At 38.5% G+C, this 20,518-nt stretch overlaps 1 protein-coding gene across 1 annotated transcript in view; it reads right to left on the bottom strand.

The window, feature by feature from the left end:
* LOC145687177 (uncharacterized) overlaps window positions 1–19,888 on the bottom strand; it is a 54,987-nt gene extending 35,099 nt beyond the window's left edge. Inside the window, exon 1 of the mRNA XM_081760641.1 lies at window positions 18,486–19,888. Coding sequence (XP_081616767.1) covers window positions 18,486–19,888 — 1,403 coding nt within the window. The remainder of the gene's footprint in view (window positions 1–18,485) is intronic.
* Between the last annotated feature and the right edge of the window lie 630 nt (window positions 19,889–20,518).

Raw genomic sequence — 20,518 nt, 5'->3', positions numbered from 1 at the left:
TCATACTCCTGTGCAGTATGTATAAGAATCCGAAGAACAGATACCAGAATCCATAACTTAGAATCAGGTACCTGGTTTCGGAATCGAGAATTGGCTTTCAGGTTCAAAACCGAAAATCGGCGATACGTTTGTCCCCCCAAACGCCACGTCCTTACTCCAACATTTGGACCAAGGAATAATCAGACCTTTAAATCCTATTACTTCCCGGCGGGAGCTCATGTGGTTCGGATTCCACGTTAATCAGTAGGTCCACGTCTCATATAGCCTCGCTGCTGAAAGGGACGCTAAACTAAAATCAACTCAACTCAAATCCTATTACATAAGAAGAGCCTTTAAAATCATACTTGACATTATTTATGGTGATCAAAATATGGATATTATAAGATGATGGAGAATTTCTGACATAGCGAAGTGTATTGCATAAAAGAGTCATTACAGGAGTTGATCCAATCCATGCTGGAAAAATCAGTGACCAACTTTGATTATGAACAATAATTATAATTCCATGCAAATTGTACAAGAAGTGACTGAAAACATTGTTCAAAATGAAATAACATTCGAACAGTTGGAAACGAATGATATTCAAGAGTGGTTTGAATCACAATATGAAGACGTACCTGAAATAGAATTGGAAGGAGTGATTAACACCGATTTTAGTGAAGAAGAACCTGCAGGTAGTACAAAAATATAACATTTACTTTTTAAAAAAAGTGAGTGAAGAACTACAAATGGCTAATATCTATGTCATATTTTCATTTAAAAAATGGATCCATTTATGTGCAGAAATGTTCTTTTTAAAAGGAAAATTCAAGGCACTGCCGAGTAGAAGAAGAATTAGAAATTAGGTTTCTGGGTTTTCGGCATCTATGTACACTCATGTCCAAAATTATTGTCGCATTTCTATAAATATGTTGTTGTAGGAATATTATTTGATAACAAATTCGCCCGGTATTTCTTATAATGTGAGTATGTGTATAATCGGAAAAGACATGTATGTGGCAAATTTCAGGTTAAAAGAGCAGTAAATAAGAACAACAAAACGAAAATAAAACTTTCTTGTCCATTTAGCAACATTTTTTTTTATTCATTCTAATTTTCGTATTTATAATTCTTTTCCTATGAAATTTACCACAAATATACATTTCCCGATCATACACAAAGTATCAGTATTAAAAGTACCCTGCAAGATCACTATCAAATTATATTCTTACAAGAAGACAGTTATAGATATGCGACAATCATTTTGGACATGAGTGTACATGTTAGCCAGTCGCGTATGAACGATGACGTCCCTCGGCGACTACACTACGGGCAGGGGTGTAGCCACGCGGGAGTGGCATCGGGGACAGGTCCTCCAAATTATTTCCTGGCTCCCTAATGACCAGATGTTAAAACATCATCGTGAAATTACCTCGCTTCAGTCATTTAAAAATAACAAAGTTTACATATAATTAATAATTTACGGTAAAATAGTATGGAAAAATAGTATTTTACCATACCGATCAAAAAATAGTATGGTATTTCTACCTTATTGCGATCCGAAAATAGTATGGTATACTTTTTGTGACAGCAGTACGGCGATTTGTATTTGACAGTTTGAAGACAAACCTTTTGACAAATTACTATAAATTATACCATAAAACAATGGTACTAAACTAAATTGTAAGTACATCATATTATTTATATGCTGTAATTAGTGTTTTAAGAAAACTTTCTTATAAGATGGAAAATTTGGTGGAAAAACAACGTTTTTATTCAGTTTTTCAGTTTGGACTTCATTCGATTTTCTAGATGTTATTTCGTGTAAAACAGGAAGTGAGATATAGCTGTTAATAAAATAATTATGTCTTTTTAGTCACTGATAATAAATAAACATTTTTGTCACAAAATTTTAAATAAATTAAGTGCAATTTCAAAGAAAATCAGTCTTATGTATAAAAGTAACCAAGAAAGTTCTGTCGCTTTTTGTGGAGGTCTGCGATAATTGGCCCTCACACCGTAAGTTGAATGTGAATGGAGATAAAGCGAAAGTCAGTTCTTGGTGTTTATATATCCAACATACTACCTGGTTGTGGCAGTTCAGTTACACCGTAAACTTACGTAAGGACAGAGTAAACATGGAACCACCACAGAGCGTCATAGGGCGTGTATGCTGTACGAGTTCAAACTGGGGTCAAACGCCGCAGCAGTGTGGGGGAAGATATGCCAGGCCTTTGGTGAGGGTGTCGTGACTGAGCGGACAGTGCAGCGGTGGTTAACACGTTTAAGGACGATGACGAGACACTCGAAGGCACACCAAGTGCCGGAAGACCAAGAAATGTACAAAATGTAGATCTTCAGACAGCAATTAAGCCGAACAGTTGCCAGACATGTGAAGAACTGCACTACCCTCATGCCGTAAACATCGCCAACACCTAGTGGCCAACTTGCGGTAAATATCGATCGTTGCTATAGCGACGCGTCCAAGAATTGCCGCTAGTGTCCCACTGGCGGCAGGGTTTTGTCGAGTCGAAACATATATCTCTAGTCGGGATGTTGAAGTTATCACCGCATAGCAGCGAGAACTTCGTTTTGGTCCGCGCTCGTTAGATTCTTCGCGGAGAATCGCGAAGGGACCAACACGAACTATCGCCAGTCATGTGCATGCAGTTATTATTATACAGTGAAACCTGTCTTCAGCGGAATCGAGCGGGACTCGCAAAAATTTCCGTTAAAGATAGGTTTCCGCTTAATGGAGATAGGCCTTTCCGTTAAAAAATATACATATGCTTATAACGGACATAATGAGAAAATATATTGATGTACGCAACTTGTTCAATTACAGTACTTTTTCCTTCTATGGATTAATACCCCAAAAAAATTTAAAATAAACACAAAATATGCTGTGCACACTTTCCTTTATTTTTTCGCAATAGTCAAGCAGGATTTTTTGCATACATTGCTACTACTTGGCTGCGGTATACTTCAGGACACAGAAAAGCTTTCTATGGAATTTTGAAAGTCCTTTGAACTCTTTCCTCCTTGTTTTTACGACACGTGATGGAGATATATAACTTCTGCTTTACCTCAATTCCTTCTTTCCAGAACTTTGTTTTGTCAGTTTTCTTCTCATTTTTGTTGGCGGTCGCTAGTTGCTACACAAGCGGAACAGAAGTACGCCTACAAAGAAGACTGACAGCTGACATGCTACGTAGGACTAGCAAAAAATTGTGGGAGCTGAATATGAGTAGTGATTGACGAAGGTCAACACTGCCCATAAAGATTTAACAAAAGAACGAAGTATTTATCGCAGACAGTATATGTTTACCCTCTCACAGGATGTTTAAAAATTTTCTAAACGATGTAGTCTGAAACTCAGAATTTCCCGTTAAAAGTTTATTTTGCTTTCCGTTGTCCGCATAACACAGTTTCCGCTTAATGAAGGGACTTTTACATGTCTTTTACTCCAAAATCAATGGGACCATGAAATGTTTCCCTTTAAGACAGTTTTCCGTTTAATAAAGAGTCCGTTGAAGGCAGGTTTTACTGTATATTATTTTTTCTTGACGAATTATTCCTAAAGTGTGCTCCGAGGGTAAAGAATAACCTCTGCCTCAACACCATGAAGTGAAAAATCTTCAGATGAGTGCGTATAATTGTATGAATTTAGATGACAACTGTCGTCGATCATTAGAAAGTGAGTATGGGAGAATTATGAAATAAAGTAAATAGACACGCGTCATTTTGTTACAAAATTACATGGCGAACACATTTTATCTAATCCCAAACAGTTATCGTCGAATATACACGGGTAAAGAAGCACTCTGATTGACCAAATTTAAAAAAATCTTAACGATTTATCCCTTTACAAGCGAAGTTTCCTTCATCGCCTTCGTAGCGAAGTAGGAAAAACACTCGCCTAGTAACCATACGGTTGGTGGTTCGAGTACCCTTCGGGGTAACTATTTGATTTTTGTTTTTTAGTGTTTTTCACTCACCTTAATGTAACTAAATCACACATATAGCCTATTTAACATATTTTTGGGGAGTAATTTTGTGGTTCATTGTAGGGATGGCCAAAATATTTCGGATCCGGATATCCCGGATCCAGTGAGATCCGAATCCGGACTTAGATCCGGATCCGAATTTCAGATCCGAATCTTGGATCCGAACCTCAGATCTGGATCTTGGATCCGGATCCGAAATTCTGATCTCGGATCTGAGTCCGGATCTCGGATCTGGATCCGAAATTCGGATTTCGGATCTGGGTCCGGATCTCTGATCTGGATCCGAAATTCGGATCTCGGATCTGGGTCCGGATCTCGGATCTGGATCCGAAATTCGGATCTCGGATCTGGATCCGAAATTCGAATCTTAGATCTTGATTCGTATCTAAACCTACATCTGAAATTGTGATGATAAAATTGAATATTAAAATTCGTTAAATTTTTTTTCGGATTCACTGATATAGTAGGTTGCTGTGCTTTTAAATGTTTCCGTAACACTTTTGCGCTACCTTTGTTCTTTATTTTATTTTAACCTTGCAATATTTACATGTTGCACTTTCTGTCGAAGTCTCTTTAGTAAAATGTTTCCAAGTTTGATTTCTTCCCATTTCAGAGTATAGTGAACTGTCTGAAAACTGATGTAAATGGAACAAATTCTTCTGTTTAGCTCCTCTTCGAAACTTATTGTTAGCTTGACATTGAAAATATTCATTTTATTCTTAGAAAATAAACTTTCTCCTTTTCTCATACACAAATGAAATATCTTTTACATAAGGCCCTTCTGACTCACTAGAGTCCAACCATCAACAAATGTAATAATGAATATCTTTTACTTCGAAGGTATATAGAACAAAAAATATAGACTGGTTGGCGTGGAACAACAGTAGATCTTTAAACATACACACGAGAATTTCAGGAGAGCGATATGGTTGTGTTCGTTGTATAACTTTATTACCTAACTTATGGCCTGCCCTTCTGAGGTCGGATGTTTGTTGAAGGAGTAAATATAAAAGAGATTTCTGTTATTTTTTCTTCACCCTCCAGGTTTCTTTAAACATACATTGCAGGACGTAACCAAAACCTATCCATGCATCGTATCATTGAAGCGTTTTGTGTTTTGTATATTAAAGTGTTCAAAAATATTTAACATATTCGCATTTGTTCATGTGATCTCAGGTTCAATTCTCGGTGGGAACATACATGAGAAAATTGAAAGCTGAAACAATATGAAAACAGTATTTAATAGTCAGGAAATTGATATTAAAACTTAAGCTATCTATTGGGACTGTAAGGCTGTAGTTAAATTAACCCACAAGTTTCGTGAAGATATATTACGTCGTTATTGTTTATTTACTATAAGCTACCAGATACATCCTCAGAGGCCACTTTACACTGTAGTAATCAACAGATGAAAACATTGGAAAAGGAATGGAAGGAATGTCTCCAGAGCCTTAGATCAAGGTACTAACCTAGCATTTGCCCAGTATAACTGAGCAACAATCCTGGAAAATCCTCAGTCAGGATGGCTGGTCTCCGAATTCGAACCCGGTATTATCCAATTGCGAAGCAAGAATCCTAGCAAGTAGCCTGAGCTCGCTCCGTATTATTATTATTATTATTATTATTATTATTATTATTATTATTATTATTATTATTATTATTATTATTATTTAATTAACGTAATGTTTTAAAATTAGTGCAAATTAAACCGTACTTTCTTTATTGCTGATGTTACAGTTAATAAGCCTACATGAGACATCAGTTCCCCATCAAGAAAGAATACTAGAACTGGAATTCAGGAAGCGGGGGTGAAGAGATTAATGAGAATGAGGAAACTATGCACGATGCAAAAACTGAGTAATTATGACTTCGTCACAGATATATTCACTTACATATGTCAATTAATATTTATCTGATACAGTGCACTCTTACTTTCTATAGTGGCAGAAAAATGGCCCGCTTTTATAAACGAACACACTAAGCACGTGCGTATAGCCGCAATGTCCGTGCAAAGAAACATATGTAAAACTAGAAAAAAAATATTGAAAGCGAGGGGAAATGATAAACCGCCCTTCAACTTAAAAAAAAAAAACAACTTAAAATAACTAAACTTAGAGCTACGAAAGACGCGAGACAAATTTTATTGAAAAGATTGTTTTTCCTTAGTGGTTAGTTGTGCTAACTATGAACATGAATTAAAAAGAAAACAAGTAGCTAGCTCTGAGTTTCCCAAACTAGTTGAAAAGAAAATATTGGATAAAATTTAATAATAAAGAAGGCATTTATGATAATTAAAACAAACTAAATTCTTGGCACAACAGTCCTTTGGTTCCTACCAGCGGGCTTACGTTCAAAGTGGGGATGTGTAGTCAACGCATCGACACCCAAAGTCCCTAATACCGGCTTTCTAGACTGGATTCCGCTACCTCTTACTTAAGATAACTCCGCAATTGTCCTCACGATACTGGGTCAACATCGAAATTGTTGAGTGCCTCTCCGGAAATTGAACCCATGACCACGGGCACCGAAGGCACGCTCTCCGTCTTCTATAGACGAAAAGCTATAGTTATCCACATTATCTAATACAGAAATAAGTTCTGATTCTCTAATAGCTGCTGATGGTGATAGTCAAGGTTCACCGAAGTATGATCCCAAACCCAAACTGAGATATTGATGTGACTGGAACGCCTGAAAAGTCATTGTGGGTAAGTGAATTGCCACTTGTCAGGATGAAGGGCGATGGTGATGTGAAATGCCCTTCAGAGGTACTACTTATGATAATTGGATTTATAATATTCTATGTTGCCACAAACCCTCTTCAAGAACATAACTGTTAATCTTAGCTTTGAAAATGTTACATAAGGAGTTTTATTGCTATCCTTAGGTTGCATTAGGAATTATCGGATTTATTTTAACGCTTAACTTTTACATCTCTTCTGATTTACGAATATTTAAATCGCGATTATCCCCTTAAGGTCAATTAGTGATATTTTAAATCATGAAATGAAATGAAATCTTTAAGTTTAACGTCCCGCGATTATTCCGGTTAGGCTAAAGGAGACGGTGATAATGAGAAATGAGTGAAATGGTGGAATGAAGGAAGTGGGAGGAAACGGGAGAATCCTGAGAAAACCCACGAGCACGATGCTTGCCCACCACAAAGTTCACACGGCGCGAACTGGGATCGAACCAGGGACCCCAAGCACCGGAGGTGAACGTTCTACCACTGAGCCACCGCGCCCCCTATTTTAAATCATTTCGAACCAACTTTATATATGGTTAGCCTTGTTATATGGGAATAATTAAGACCAGAAGCAGTCTACAGGCTAAGTCCAAAAGAATCTTGGCCGACCTCCTGATAAACCACGTCTTTCAGAAAGGTGGTGAATTGTGGCAATTCGATACCCACATGAGGAAATCGGTTCAGTGTGAAAGCTTGCATAAGAACCAGCACTCTAATCAGTGAAATGTGCTTTGCTAATTTTTATTCAATGTGAAAGTGTCTAACTTCATTGCTAAAAAAGAAAAGACATTTATTTCAAACAAGTCGCCATTACAGTTTTCGTATTTAAACACAACACTCATGAAAAGTCGTGTTAAAGCGCGACTTGCCCCTGAAAAAGAATATTTATTTGTTTTTAGTTTCTCGTGTTCCCCGAAGTACATGCGGAATTAGTGCAAGTGCCTTCCGCTCGCATGACCTAGGTACAAACGGCTAGGATCTTGGTACTAGCACTTGTTTCGGTTTCCAGATCTCAAATATTTAACTTTCAGCCTGATTCTATGTATGAATCCGAAATTTCAAATCTAGATAAGCGGCACCAAAATTCATAGTTTATTCTCGGTGTTCATATTGTGATTTACTAAATAATTATTAAATCTAATTGTAAGGTATACATTTGATATTTTGAGCAGACTGAGCAAGATAAATATACGTAAAAACTAGTCAATACTTATCTTAACTGTTTATGTTTTCTTAACTGTCAATGAAATAGGTGTATTGAGGAATTTTAAATATTCGAGTTTTGTATTCCGGTTTCAAATATAAATATGTGTGTATTTCATCTCGGTCCTGCAACCGGGTGGACCTAGATTCGACATTCGAAGTCTCATCCGGATCAAATTAGATTATTTTTTAGTAAGGCAAGCATTTGATCTTTAGTGTAGAAAGAAGGAGACAAATAGAATTGTCAATATTCGTCTTAATTTTCTGTTTTCTTCTTCACTGTCAGAACTTCGTGAAATTACTTTCGGCAAATTTTTGATATTCAACTTTATCACAATTTGGGTGGGATGTGAGTTTGGGTAAGAATCAAGATCTGAGATCCGAATTTCGAACCCAGATCCGAATTTCGAATCCAGATCCGAGATTCGAGATCCGGATCCAGATCCAAGATTCGAGATCTGGATCCAGATCCGAAATCCGAGATCCGGATACAGATCCGAGATTCGACATCCGGATCCAGATTCGAAATCCGAGATCCGGATCCAGATCCGAGATCCTGATCCAAAGGATCCGGACCCAACCAGATCCGAATCCGGCCATCCCTAGTTCATTGGCGTTTTGTCGCGTCTCTGCCGCTGGTGGTATAATTTTCAAAACGGAAGAGGGGCCACCGGTGATCGTCGCTACGCAACCGCCAATGTTTGGCGAGATGTCGCTAATTGCTCATTTGTGGTCCACCGACGCTTACGGCATGGGGACAATTCAGTGTGAGTGGCGAAACAATTCAGCAGCACCTTCATCAACTGAGGAAACACTAGAAGTTGGGTCGATGGGTCCCACATAACTTGACTCCGGGTCAAAAGGCAACGCAAGCAGGCATCTTTGTTTCTTCGCTGTCTCATCTGAGGAAGGAGCCATTTCTGGACAGGATGTTGGCATGTGATGAGAAGTGGATCTTGTACGAAGTTCCACGGCGCCGTCATAATTGATTAGCATCCCATGAACGGTTCCAAGACAGCCGAAACCAGCCCTGCACCAGAAGAAAGTCCTCCTGTGTGTTGATGAACTGCTCGCGGCATCGTGCATCGGGAACTGCTACCAGCTGCTCGTAGCATCAATGCAACTGTGTACTGTCAGCAGTTGAACCGTGTTCAAGAGGAATTCGAAACTCTGGAGCCGGGAATTCTGAATACCAAACGGGACCTTATGTTACAGGACAACACTAAGCCCCACGTGGCTAGGATGACCCGGGACACCATTTTACGCCTTGGATAGGAAACACTATTGCATCCGCATACTCCCTGGACATTGCACCGCCCGATTATCATCTGTCCCCTTCCTTGGACAATCACCTTAAAGGATGCCAGCTCAAATCCCTAGTAGAGGTGCAAAATGCACTTGATAACTTCTTCGCTTCACGGCCCACCAACCTCTACCGCGATGGAACCCATGGCCTTCCAGAACGTTTGCAGAAGGTTGTCGATCTATTCTTGATCTTCCAGGTACGTGTTAGATGACATATGAATGTTCGGAGGTGGTGGGTGAGAAAGCGATAGAACTTTCTTGGTTACCTTTATAGATAGGTTCTGTGTATTGAAACAGTTATGCACAAAGGTATAATGTTTGGTCCGGGGCAGTAGTTCTTGGTTAAACATAATGAAAACTAGCTGTAATATAATTTATGAAAATAATAATAATAATAATAATAATAATAATAATAATAATAATAATAATAATAATAATAAGAAGAAGAAGAAGAAGAAGAAGAAGAAGAAGAAGAAGCTAAAACAGTGTTTTTAGTTTTCAGGAAGGAAAAAATCCAGTTTTTTTTCAGGCTTCAAAAACACTAGCTGCAACACATTTTTTAATAGATTGTAGCTGCCCCCTTCAAAAACGACGGGCCCCTCCTACAGACACCTGCTGGCTACACCCCAGACTACGGGAGAATAGGGAAAGAAGGAAGCGGCCTGGAACCATTAAGTTAGGTACCATACCAGTATTCACCTGGCGTAAATTAGGAAAATATCACTCAAGATGGTTGGTCGGAGAAAGCCCTTACAGATTTTCGACCGAATGTTCCACCTGGAATCGAACCTGGGACCGCCCGCACCAAAGGCGAAAGCGTGCGAGGAACCCCCACTGCCCAGTACACACTGAACTATAGGACCTCCTTTTAAAAGCTGCGAAACAAGGAAAAAAATAACTAAATGATTTAAGCTACTGTCTACGAGTGATAATTAACTATGCTAATTTTGTTAAGAAACTTTAATTAAAAATGTTTCTATCACGATTGATATGTAATTTTGTAAATTTGGAACATATATCATAATCCAATAAATTTTCCTGTTCACTATTCACAGTTTTCTTATTCGTGGCGTATTTAAGTTTTGACTGTATATTGATAAGTTTTGAAAATAAGTTCTGACTGTATATTGATTTTTTCCTGTAACTGTAGCTATGTCCAAATGTTATAAAAAGGAAGTCGTTTAGTTGTTATTTTGTTGATGAAGTGTCAAATTAACTTATATAAATACAAATATTTTACTTCAAAATATTTTTCTTTTTTATTTTATTTTTTTTTCACAAATGTCTCAGAGCTGATGTACAAATATTTTGATTTTTGATCTCGTAACACTAATAAAATTTTGCAGTTACTATAACCAAACTTCTATGTTGTTACCAGTGGTAGCTCAAGTGCTATAAAGGTAATGAAAAAAAAAAGCTTATCTACTAATTATTGTATACAGTTTTCTGAAGCTGTATGAATCTTTCTTCTCACGGCTTGCAGTGATAAAATTTAAACTTTTACCGATACGACTTCCCCAACAGTCGCCTCTGGTTGTTATTGCAGCAGAAGCATTGCGTCGCCACGTTGAGCGACGACGAGCGACGGCGTTCACTTGTGAGTCACACATTATGAATGTAACTTGAGTAGTGTGTTGTAACAAAATTCACAAGTGAATACACGTAATCGCATAGCGTTACCTATTTGTTTTGTGTATTATCTGTAGGAGCTTTTGTTATGGAAACCAAATCTTAAAATCGAAAAGTCGTATTCTGCACTATAACAAGAAGAGCAAAGAGTGAAAAAGGTCAGAAAGAATCTGTGGACGCCTTTTTTTTTTTTAAGATTGTATTTGCGGCGTGTGGTGAAGTTTGATACTTTGAGGAATGTCATTCAAAATACTTAAGGAGTTAGAACTTTTAAGGTTGGGTGTTACCCCAGGACAAGTCTTTGTAAGCAAAGCAACACACAATCGTTCACAGGATTTAAGATTGAGGAAAACCAGAAAAATCAAGAACAAACCTTCCAGCAGAATTCATTGCCTAGATCTGGATCCCATTTCTGGAAGATTGTAAGTAACTTTTATTCATTTGATTCCTAACGATATTTATCATATATTTCAGATGTTTTCTTACGAAATATCATTTTTCTAAAGTGGTTGCAAATTAATATAAATAATGAAATTCAGGTAAACCCCCCCCCAAAAAAAAAGATAGAGTCACATGTAATATTCAGATATACAAAAGTACACGTTTTCTCGAACACTCAGTTTTCAGAGAACCAAATATTGCAACGTGTTCTTCTATTTTCCATTAGTACGAAATTTTGAAATATGGGTGAATTTTATTTTGTTCTGTTTGATATAACTAAAATAGAAGCTAACATTGACATTGTGTTAATCAATGTATGTAATTTCAAAAATAAAAGAACGTAAATTTGGAAAATGTACTCTTAAGAGGTCTAACCACTGCAAATTTTACAGTAATTATGTGATTTCTTCAAATAGATAAAATATAATAGAAATATGGAACTAGGGCTCGTTAGACAATATTATTTTCCATCAGGTACCGTTATCAAGAGTTACCTACTATCCATTTCATAAAGATAGGCCCCTGACTTCGTGGTGCTGCCATGACGTTCAGTCAAAACTTATATTGCATTGTCGTACCTCGTTGGAATTGCTGGAATGTTGTCTTTTCAATACTTAAGACATAAAAATTTTCTTTGTACTATGTAGTGAGAAAAAAAATAAAAATTAATGAAAGAGTACGTATTTTTTCGTACTTTTTTGGTAGATCAATGTTTATAGGACTATATCTCAGAAAAGAGATCACGTGAAATAATTTCCTGTGTACAATATGTAGATGGATCCATTAACTGTAAGTTGTGAAAAATTCAATTTTCATCACTTGATACTTTTTGTGTAATTAAAACAAATGTACGACGCCCTCATCTCCTTTACCATGGTAGGTAGAGAAACGTACAAAACACTATTCGAAAATTCGGAAGTCTAGTGTTCAAAATATTTGAATCTATTAACAAAAAAGGTTTAGTTGGTAGAGCATATATATATATATATATATATATATATATATATATATATATATATATATATATATATATTTTACTTCAACATATTCTCTGCGTTAAGCGGTGAGCCATGTTGCAGCCCAACCTTTAAATTCCCCGCGCTTATATGAAGATACAGCATACAGTAACTGGAAGTGCGGCACCGCTGTCGTACAGTGTTGTCGCGTTCAGGAAGCCTTTAGCGCAAAGCCTACTTCATAAAGAATGTAAAAAAATGAAATGAAATCTTTGAGTTTTACGTCCCACGGTTATGCCGGTTAGGCTAAAGGAGACGGTGATGATGAGTAATGAATGAAATGGTGGAATGAAGAAAGTAGGGATGGCCATTTCCGGAAAAAGTTTTCCGGTTTCCGGGAATCACATTTTCCGTTTTCCGTTTTTCCGGAAAATTTTCCGTCTTCCGATTTTCCGGAAAATTTTCCGTCTTCCGATTTTAAGGAAAATTTCCCGTTTCCGTTTTTCCGGAAAATTTTCCGTTTTCCGATTTTCCGGAAAATTTTTCGTTTCCGTTTTTCCGGAAAATTTTCCGTTTTCCGATTTTCCGGAAAATTTTCCGTTTTCCGATTTTCCGTTTCCGTTTTTCCAGAAAATTTTCCGTCTTTCTAATTTTCCAGTTTCCGGAAGAATTATATTCCTTTTTCCGTTTTCCCTGAAAATGTAGTCATCCCTAGTCTGTAGGAAGTTTAACCTTTTAAAGAGTTCTGGTATATTTATATACCATGGCGTACTATCGTCTTTGACCGCTTATTTAGGTTCTATAACAGGTATTTAAGCCGGGATTTTTTTTTATTTTTCAAGTCAAGGATGGACCAAAGAACACCGCAGATGCGTTTTGAAACCAGATAGTCAACTTGGCGGCGCCAAGTGGTGCGAAGGGACGTGACTTTTTTTTAAAGGCAAATTTCAAAACTTTTTCACGCCTTTAGTTTTCAAGATATCAGATTGAACTTGCATAAGGATTATGTGTAGACCTACCTTTGGGTATTTATCAATTTTTTTAGATCCCTACGTGAAACCGGGGACCGGCCCGAGGGGCGCAAGTGTTACGAAGGGGTGATTTTTTCAGAAAAATTCCGTTTTTTTTTCGATTTTCCGGTTGAGGTTTATGATACCGACACGTGGTACCATTGGTAAGTATGCTCTATCGTGAGAAAAACGAGGTATGAACCATGATCCTACGATAAATACTAACAAGTAAACCTTACGTTTGGGTGAATCGAGTTGCTAACTGAGACACATATGAGAAAGTAGTGCTAAATGTGGTCAGTATTTCAGTGAAGTTGTAGGTGCGAAGCTCCAGGGGTTTAGGAGATACAGCTACCAGAACATCACATGGAAGTACATAATAGTCTTCATACAGTTGGAGGTAGAAGCCCTGTAAGACCTCTTCTAACGACAAAAGGTGAATAACAAATATATGGGTACATATTAGGACTAGGGGGAAGTCATATAGTAAGAGTATACCTGACGGCAGCCATCTTGAAATCCGCCATTTTGAATTAAGGTTAAGTTTTTAAAATAGGAATAGGGTCATGTGATACATGATTTAAGGCGCAAATTTAATCAGATGAACAATGGTGACGTTAATTTTGATTTACGCGCAATTGGTAAAAAGTTACAGGGAAATTAAATATTGTTGCAGAATATGTATTAGTCCTTTACCCCACCTTGTAAATTTTGTGTTAATGATAATAATTAAATAAAAAGCATGTGGATAAATATTAGGTCTATGGTAAGAGTTGCCTTGATGGCGGCCATGTTGAAATCCGCCATTGTGAATGAGACAAAAGTTTTAAACAAAACGCATAACAGTGACACCTTATTAATAGCAAATGTTACCATAAATCCAACGGTATAACTATTTTTGCTTTATCATTAACCAGCATTTGTTATCGCATAAACAAGTTGCTAATTTAAGGAAAGATGACCAAAGTGGAATTGAGTCATAATTGAACTTGGGTCTTTCTTCCAGAAAAGTCCTCAATTAGTACAATCAATATGTAGTTCAGAAAAGAGTGCATGACTTGCACAAACATTGTAACGCCACCATTGTATTTCTTATTAACTTCTAGCCCAAAGTCATCTATTGCATTACTCTATTCCCATTTAATTTTGTGCTGGTTAATGATAAAGCAAAAATGGTTATACCGTTGGATTTATGGTAAAATTTGCTATTAATAAGATGTCACAGTTACGCGTTTTGTTTAAAACTTTTGTCTGATTCACAATGGCGGATTTCAACATGGCCGCCATCAAGGCAACTCTTACCATAGACCAAATATTTACCCACATGCTTTTTATTTAATTATTGTCAATAACACAAAATTTACAAGGTGGGGTAAAGGACTAATACATATTCTGCAACAATATTTAATTTCCCTGTAACTTTTTACCAATTGCGCGTAAATCAAAATTAACGTCACCATTGTTCATCTGATTAAATTTGCGCCTTAAATCATGTATCACATGACCCTATTCCTATTTTAAAAACTTAACCTTAATTCAAAATGGCGGATTTCAAGATGGCCGCCGTCAGGTATACTCTTACTATATGACTTCCCCCTAGTCCTAATATGTACCCATATATTTGTTATTCACCTTTTGTCGTTAGAAGAGGTCTTACAGGGCTTTTACCTCCAACTGTATGTAGACTATTATGTACTTCCATGTGATGTTCTGGTAGCTGTATCTCCTAAATCCCTGGAGCTTCGCACCTACAACTTCACTGAAATACTGACCACATTTAGTACTACTTTCTCATATGTGTCTCAGTTAGCAACTCGATTCACCCAAACGTAAGGTTTACTTGTAAGGAAGCAGTAGCTGTTTGAGTAAAAGTCTAAAATTTTGGACATCCTTAAAGGGTTAAATTTCTTGCAATCTGACGTCTTTGTTACATTTCTATCTGATAATTTATTGTTAAGAGCTCTTCTTTGTTCTATCAATCTCTCAAGCATTTCATGTATGCTGTTCCACCGAGTTTTAACTTGCTGTATAAGGAAATGTACTTCCAATCCTAATAACCTTTACTGTTTTTCCAGTTCTGACGTTGCCAACGTACTATATTTAAAGTGGGAAACAATCCGACTAACAACACTTAACATTTTCTCGATTTTCTCTATTGCAAGTCCCTTAATTATAGAGAGTTTAGGGTCTGAGCAAAACAACATATGCTTGCATACGGAAGTTATCGTACCGCACTTGTGATATTACTAGCATTGTCATAGACAATTGCATGTATTTTATCTAAAATATTCCACTACTCTGCAACATGGGCTAAATGCTGAGTTAGGTTTACCCTTGTGTGCCTCACTTCTATTTCAATTATTTGAAGGACTGAACTTATTGAACTTAGATGGAAGCATATAGTGGGTTGTGATTGTAATATAACTTTCCGTAGCCTGCGAAGCCCAGCTATCTGTTGTCAAATCAATCGATTCCGCAGCCACACTTCTCCTTAGAAAACAAGGCCTCAATACGGCGAGTTACAGTTTGCCTGGATGATGAGTGGTAACTTGGTTCTACTTCATTCATAAATTCAAGAAACCGAATTGCTTCAACGAAAGACAAAGGAAGAAGAATCCTTTGGTACCGTATTACTTATTTTACTATCAAGCACCTCAACTCTTGCGGAAGAACAAGGTTTAGGGTCTCTGAGATCAGACAGAATTCTTTTCTGTTTCTTACGTACTACTACAGGGTGCGGCACGTAAAACCGGCCCGTAAAGTGAACACATAAAATAAAATGTAATGTATTGAATATGATTAACTACAACACATAAATGAAATGTAATGTATTGAATATGACTACTCACCTTCACAGCAGGTGCTGAAAGTGTCCTCCGCCCACTTCAACACACATGTGAGCAAGATTGAGGAGATTCATAAATGGCACACCAATCTTCTCATCATGCAAGGGTACCTGGTGGATTGCGTGTGGATTTTCTGTTTACCAATACCGGTTGATTTGGGAATTTACGTACCCAGACAGGTGGAACCACGCCTCGTCACTCATGATGAGCATTAGTGAATCCAAGAAACCACTGGCAACATTGCTCAACAGCCATGAACAGAAATGCACCCTCTTCTGCAGGTCAGGCTCCTTCAGTTCTTGCATAACACTTATCCGGTACGGTTTTAACTTCAGTCCAGTTAAAACACGTCTGCAACTTCTCTCACTCGCATGAACCTGTTGACTCAATCTCCTGGTTGACTTTCGAGGACTTCTTGTCATTATCTCCTCCACCTGCATCTTTAATTCAGGTGTGCAGACAGGTGGTCGTCTGCTCCTGGGAGCATTTTGAACCGATCCTGTACGCCGCCATTTTTCAATCAATTCCTGAATGGTGCTTTTTGCTGGCACAGAACGTCCAGGATTTTTTATTTTTTTTTTATTTACCAGCTAGCCTACGCTAGCTACTACCCGAAGAGGGTTACGCCCTCTGTAGGGGAAGAGATGTTTAGTATATTCTGCTATTCAGAAAGCAATGGTTGGGCTATGGGTAGGTACAGAAAACTTTATTATTCAAACTTTCACAGTCATTATGGCCTTTAACCATAATCATGAGGAAAGGTAAATACATAAACTGCAGTGAGGGAAAACCATAACTGTAAGTGATATGATGTGGAATGATGAAATGAAGTGCGAAACTCACTACAACACATAGGTTTTGTTAGTTGAACTAATGCTGGTTATCTTTAGGGGCTGCGCTAGGCATCAATGAGGACAGAGGAGCCCTGTTAGTACACAAGGTGTCACTGTGCATGTGATGGCCATATGTGAGGTAGATGAGCGGCTGTAGTGTATGGCTCGTAGTAGACGGCGTCTGGGTGGTCTGGAGGTAGAGTGTAATGGTACAAAGTGAATAGTAATGAGAGCGGAGGGAACAAAGCGGAAACGGGAGAGGTACTTCGGGCATGATCGTCAAAAGTATGCTGAAGAAGTGGATGATTGTTGTGCAGGCGCTGGGTAATATATTTAGTGCGTAATGTTTCTAAATGATATAAGATATGCGGAAATGTAAGTCTATGATAGAGATCTTGAGTGGGACTTGGTAATTTGATACGATAAGCAATTCGCAAGGCATGACGTTCCAAGATGCATAATTTCTCATAGTATGAGGTCGGAGCAGATATCCAAGCTGTAAATCCGTACGTCAAAATCGGGCGGAGGAAAACTTTGTACGTGTTAAGAAGTGTATGAGTATGGAGTCCCCAGGTAGTTCCAGCAAGACCTTTCAGAAGATTGAGGCGAGAGTACGCCTTCTTGGAGATATCTTTCAGATGTGGTGTCCAGGTTAGTTGATGATCGAAGGTTACTCCTAGATATTTGACACTGCGAGTAGGTTTTAAAGGTACATCTTGTACAGAGAGGTGTAAGAGTGTTGGGTTGCGGTGTACACGTGAACGATACTTCGGGGCAAGAAATACAATACATTGAGTTTTTGCTGGGTTTATTATCAGTCTCCAGTGGGAGCACCAATCAACAAAGACATTGATAGCATCCTGGAGAGCCAGATTAAGCTGATGAATTGTTTTGCCCGTCGCAAAAAGTGCAGTGTCATCGGCATACTGAAAGAGCTTAACATTATCTGGGACTGCTGGGAAGTCGGAAACGAATATAATATATAGTAAGGGCGACAAAGCCGATCCTTGGGGAACTCCAGAATGAAGAAAAATAGGAAATGAAAAACTAGTGTTGATACAGACATAAGCCAATCGACAGCTAAGAAAATTAAAGACGAATCTAAGGTAAGCAATAGGCAGGCGGAGCTGTTTGAGTTTATAGATGAGAGCGGGATGCCAGACCTTGTCGAAAGCCTTCTCGAGATCAAACAGGACCAAGCAAGACGGGTTGCCTGTGTTAAAGTGAGTATAGATGGAATTTGAGAGGCGGAGCAATTGGTCATTAATGCTGAAAGAAGGTCTGAAACCAGCTTGCTCGAGTGGAATGACGTGGTGATGTGCCAGGTATGAATGAAGACGTTTGACAATGATGCGTTCCAGTATTTTACTGAAGGTCGATGTTAGTTGAATAGGACGGTATGAGCTAACAGAAGCAACAGGTTTATGTGGTTTGAGAAACATAAGAGTTTTCGAAGTTTTCCAGTCAGCAGGTACAAAGCCAGTGCGAAGGATAAAAGTAAAGATGTGACAAAGCAGATATAATACTACGTACGGACTTTCTTTAATGTGTCTATATGTAATAGAATCCATGCCAGGGGCTGTGTTACGTCTGTGAGCTACAACTGAATTGATGTCAGATATAGAGATCGGTGTAGTAAGAGGATTGTTTTCAGGCAGAGTGTGATTAACATTAGGCTGTAGATGAGGAGAATCCAGATTGAGTTTGTCGACTGGATGAGAACGATGTGGAATTTCAGGTGCAAGAGGCGTAAAGATGTCCTGGAGATATCTTGCAAATGCATTGGCCTTGTCTGTATCAGTGTGCAGCGGAGTATTATTGTCGATAAGAGGATATGTTGTACGAGTATTTCGACCTGTAAGCTGTCGGAATCTTTTCCAATACTGAGTGGGATGTGAAAGTGAGCCGAGATTGTTGCAAGCTTTGACCCAGCATCGCAATTTGTAAGCCTTAAGATAGTTGTGCACCGTTCGTTGCAACTGCCTGTAATGATGAAGAGAGTCAAGGTTGCCAGTGGCAGCAAAATCTCTATAAAACTGTCGGGACCGTTTGATCAATGGTAAGTATTGAGGAGGTAAAGAGGGTCGAAAAGTCGAAACTGTTGACTTAGGGATATGTTTGTCTGTGGCGTTATGGATAGCATTAACTAGAGAATCCAAAGTTTCAGAAAGTTCTGATTCTGTAGCTGGTGGCTGTAAATGATGAAGATGATCCTGAAGATACGATCTGTAAGCTGTCCAATTTGCTTTATCGTAACGATAGACAGTACGGGGAGAAGAAGACTGAGAAGTGGTAGTTACACGAGTCTGAATGTCTAGCTTGATTGGAGCATGATCGCTACCAATGAGATCAAGAACGTTAACACAGCTACGATGTGACATGTTGTTCGAAACAATAACTATATCTGGAGTAGTCTGACTCGCGGGACGAGTCGGTTTTGGAAGTGGCAGAGTCACTCCAGTAGTATGACTGGTGATATAGTTGAGGAAACGATCCCGTTGAGTATGTGTCCGGCTATGTAAATTCACATCTGCCATAATGATGTAGGTACGGAAGGTATTGGAGATATACTGAAAGAAGCTGAACGGAATATCATGCCCAGGACGGATGTATATAGTTGCTACAGTCACATACAATTCCTGATAATATAATGATGTGATAAGGTATTCAGGAAGATTAGGCAGAGTCGGAGAGTGACTACGAAAAGGAATAGAAGGTGAAAACCCAATCGCTACTCCCCCGTTGGCTCGCCTAGCAGGGAAAGTGCTATCTTGGCGTAACAGTTGGAAGCGAGGTATGCGGCATGACAATCTGGGTGTGAGATGTGTCTCATTAAGGATAAAGGCATGGATTTTTCCTTCGAGTAAAAGTGCTTCGAAGAGCGGCTTATGCTGTGGTAAAGAACGGATGTTTAAGAACAAAAAGGAGAGCGCCATAATGCAGAGAATGATGACAGGATAGCTGTTAAACCTCCGTTTCGAGTACATTTGAGTGATAATAGACGACATTGCCGGAATATGTTGGATAGATATTGGCGTGGAAAATTGCCTTAGCCGCGATTTGAATTTGTTGGGCGATGTGATCTCGAAGGAATGGATGGATATTTTGTAGCGAGAAGGTAAGAAATGTGAGAAGCTGATGGACAGTTACAGGTTGCTGTAAAGCAGGATTGGCGGGTGGTTGGATTTGGTCCGGTATGCGTAATGGTGCCACAGTCTCTGGCTTTGTTGGTTCAGGAGCTGGTTTGGATCGGCATTTGTAACTGTATGTAGGGTGAGAATGATCTTGACATGTGGAGCAGGTTGGAGGTGATTGTAAATTTGTACAGCTTCTTGTAGGGTGAGGGCCGGAACAATAACCACATTTGAATGGATTTTTACATTGGGAAGTGGAGTGCTGACCGTAGACCTGACACCGTTCACAGCGAATGGGTAAAGGAGCGGAGGTGCGTGATGGTTCAACACGATGGCGTTGTTTATAGATATAGGCGCCACGGGTGAGTAACTCATCGATAGTCTGTTGAGAGTTTGTGAGAACCCGCACCATGTAGGTCAACCCATGATCGT

The sequence above is a fragment of the Thermobia domestica genome, chromosome 6 (assembly GCF_964235325.1).
Source record: "Thermobia domestica chromosome 6, izTheDome1.hap1.1, whole genome shotgun sequence".
In the NCBI taxonomy this organism is placed as follows: Eukaryota; Metazoa; Arthropoda; class Insecta; order Zygentoma; family Lepismatidae; genus Thermobia; species Thermobia domestica.
The sequence above is the reverse complement of the archived record's forward strand: the minus strand, read 5'-3'. Positions and strand labels throughout refer to the sequence as shown.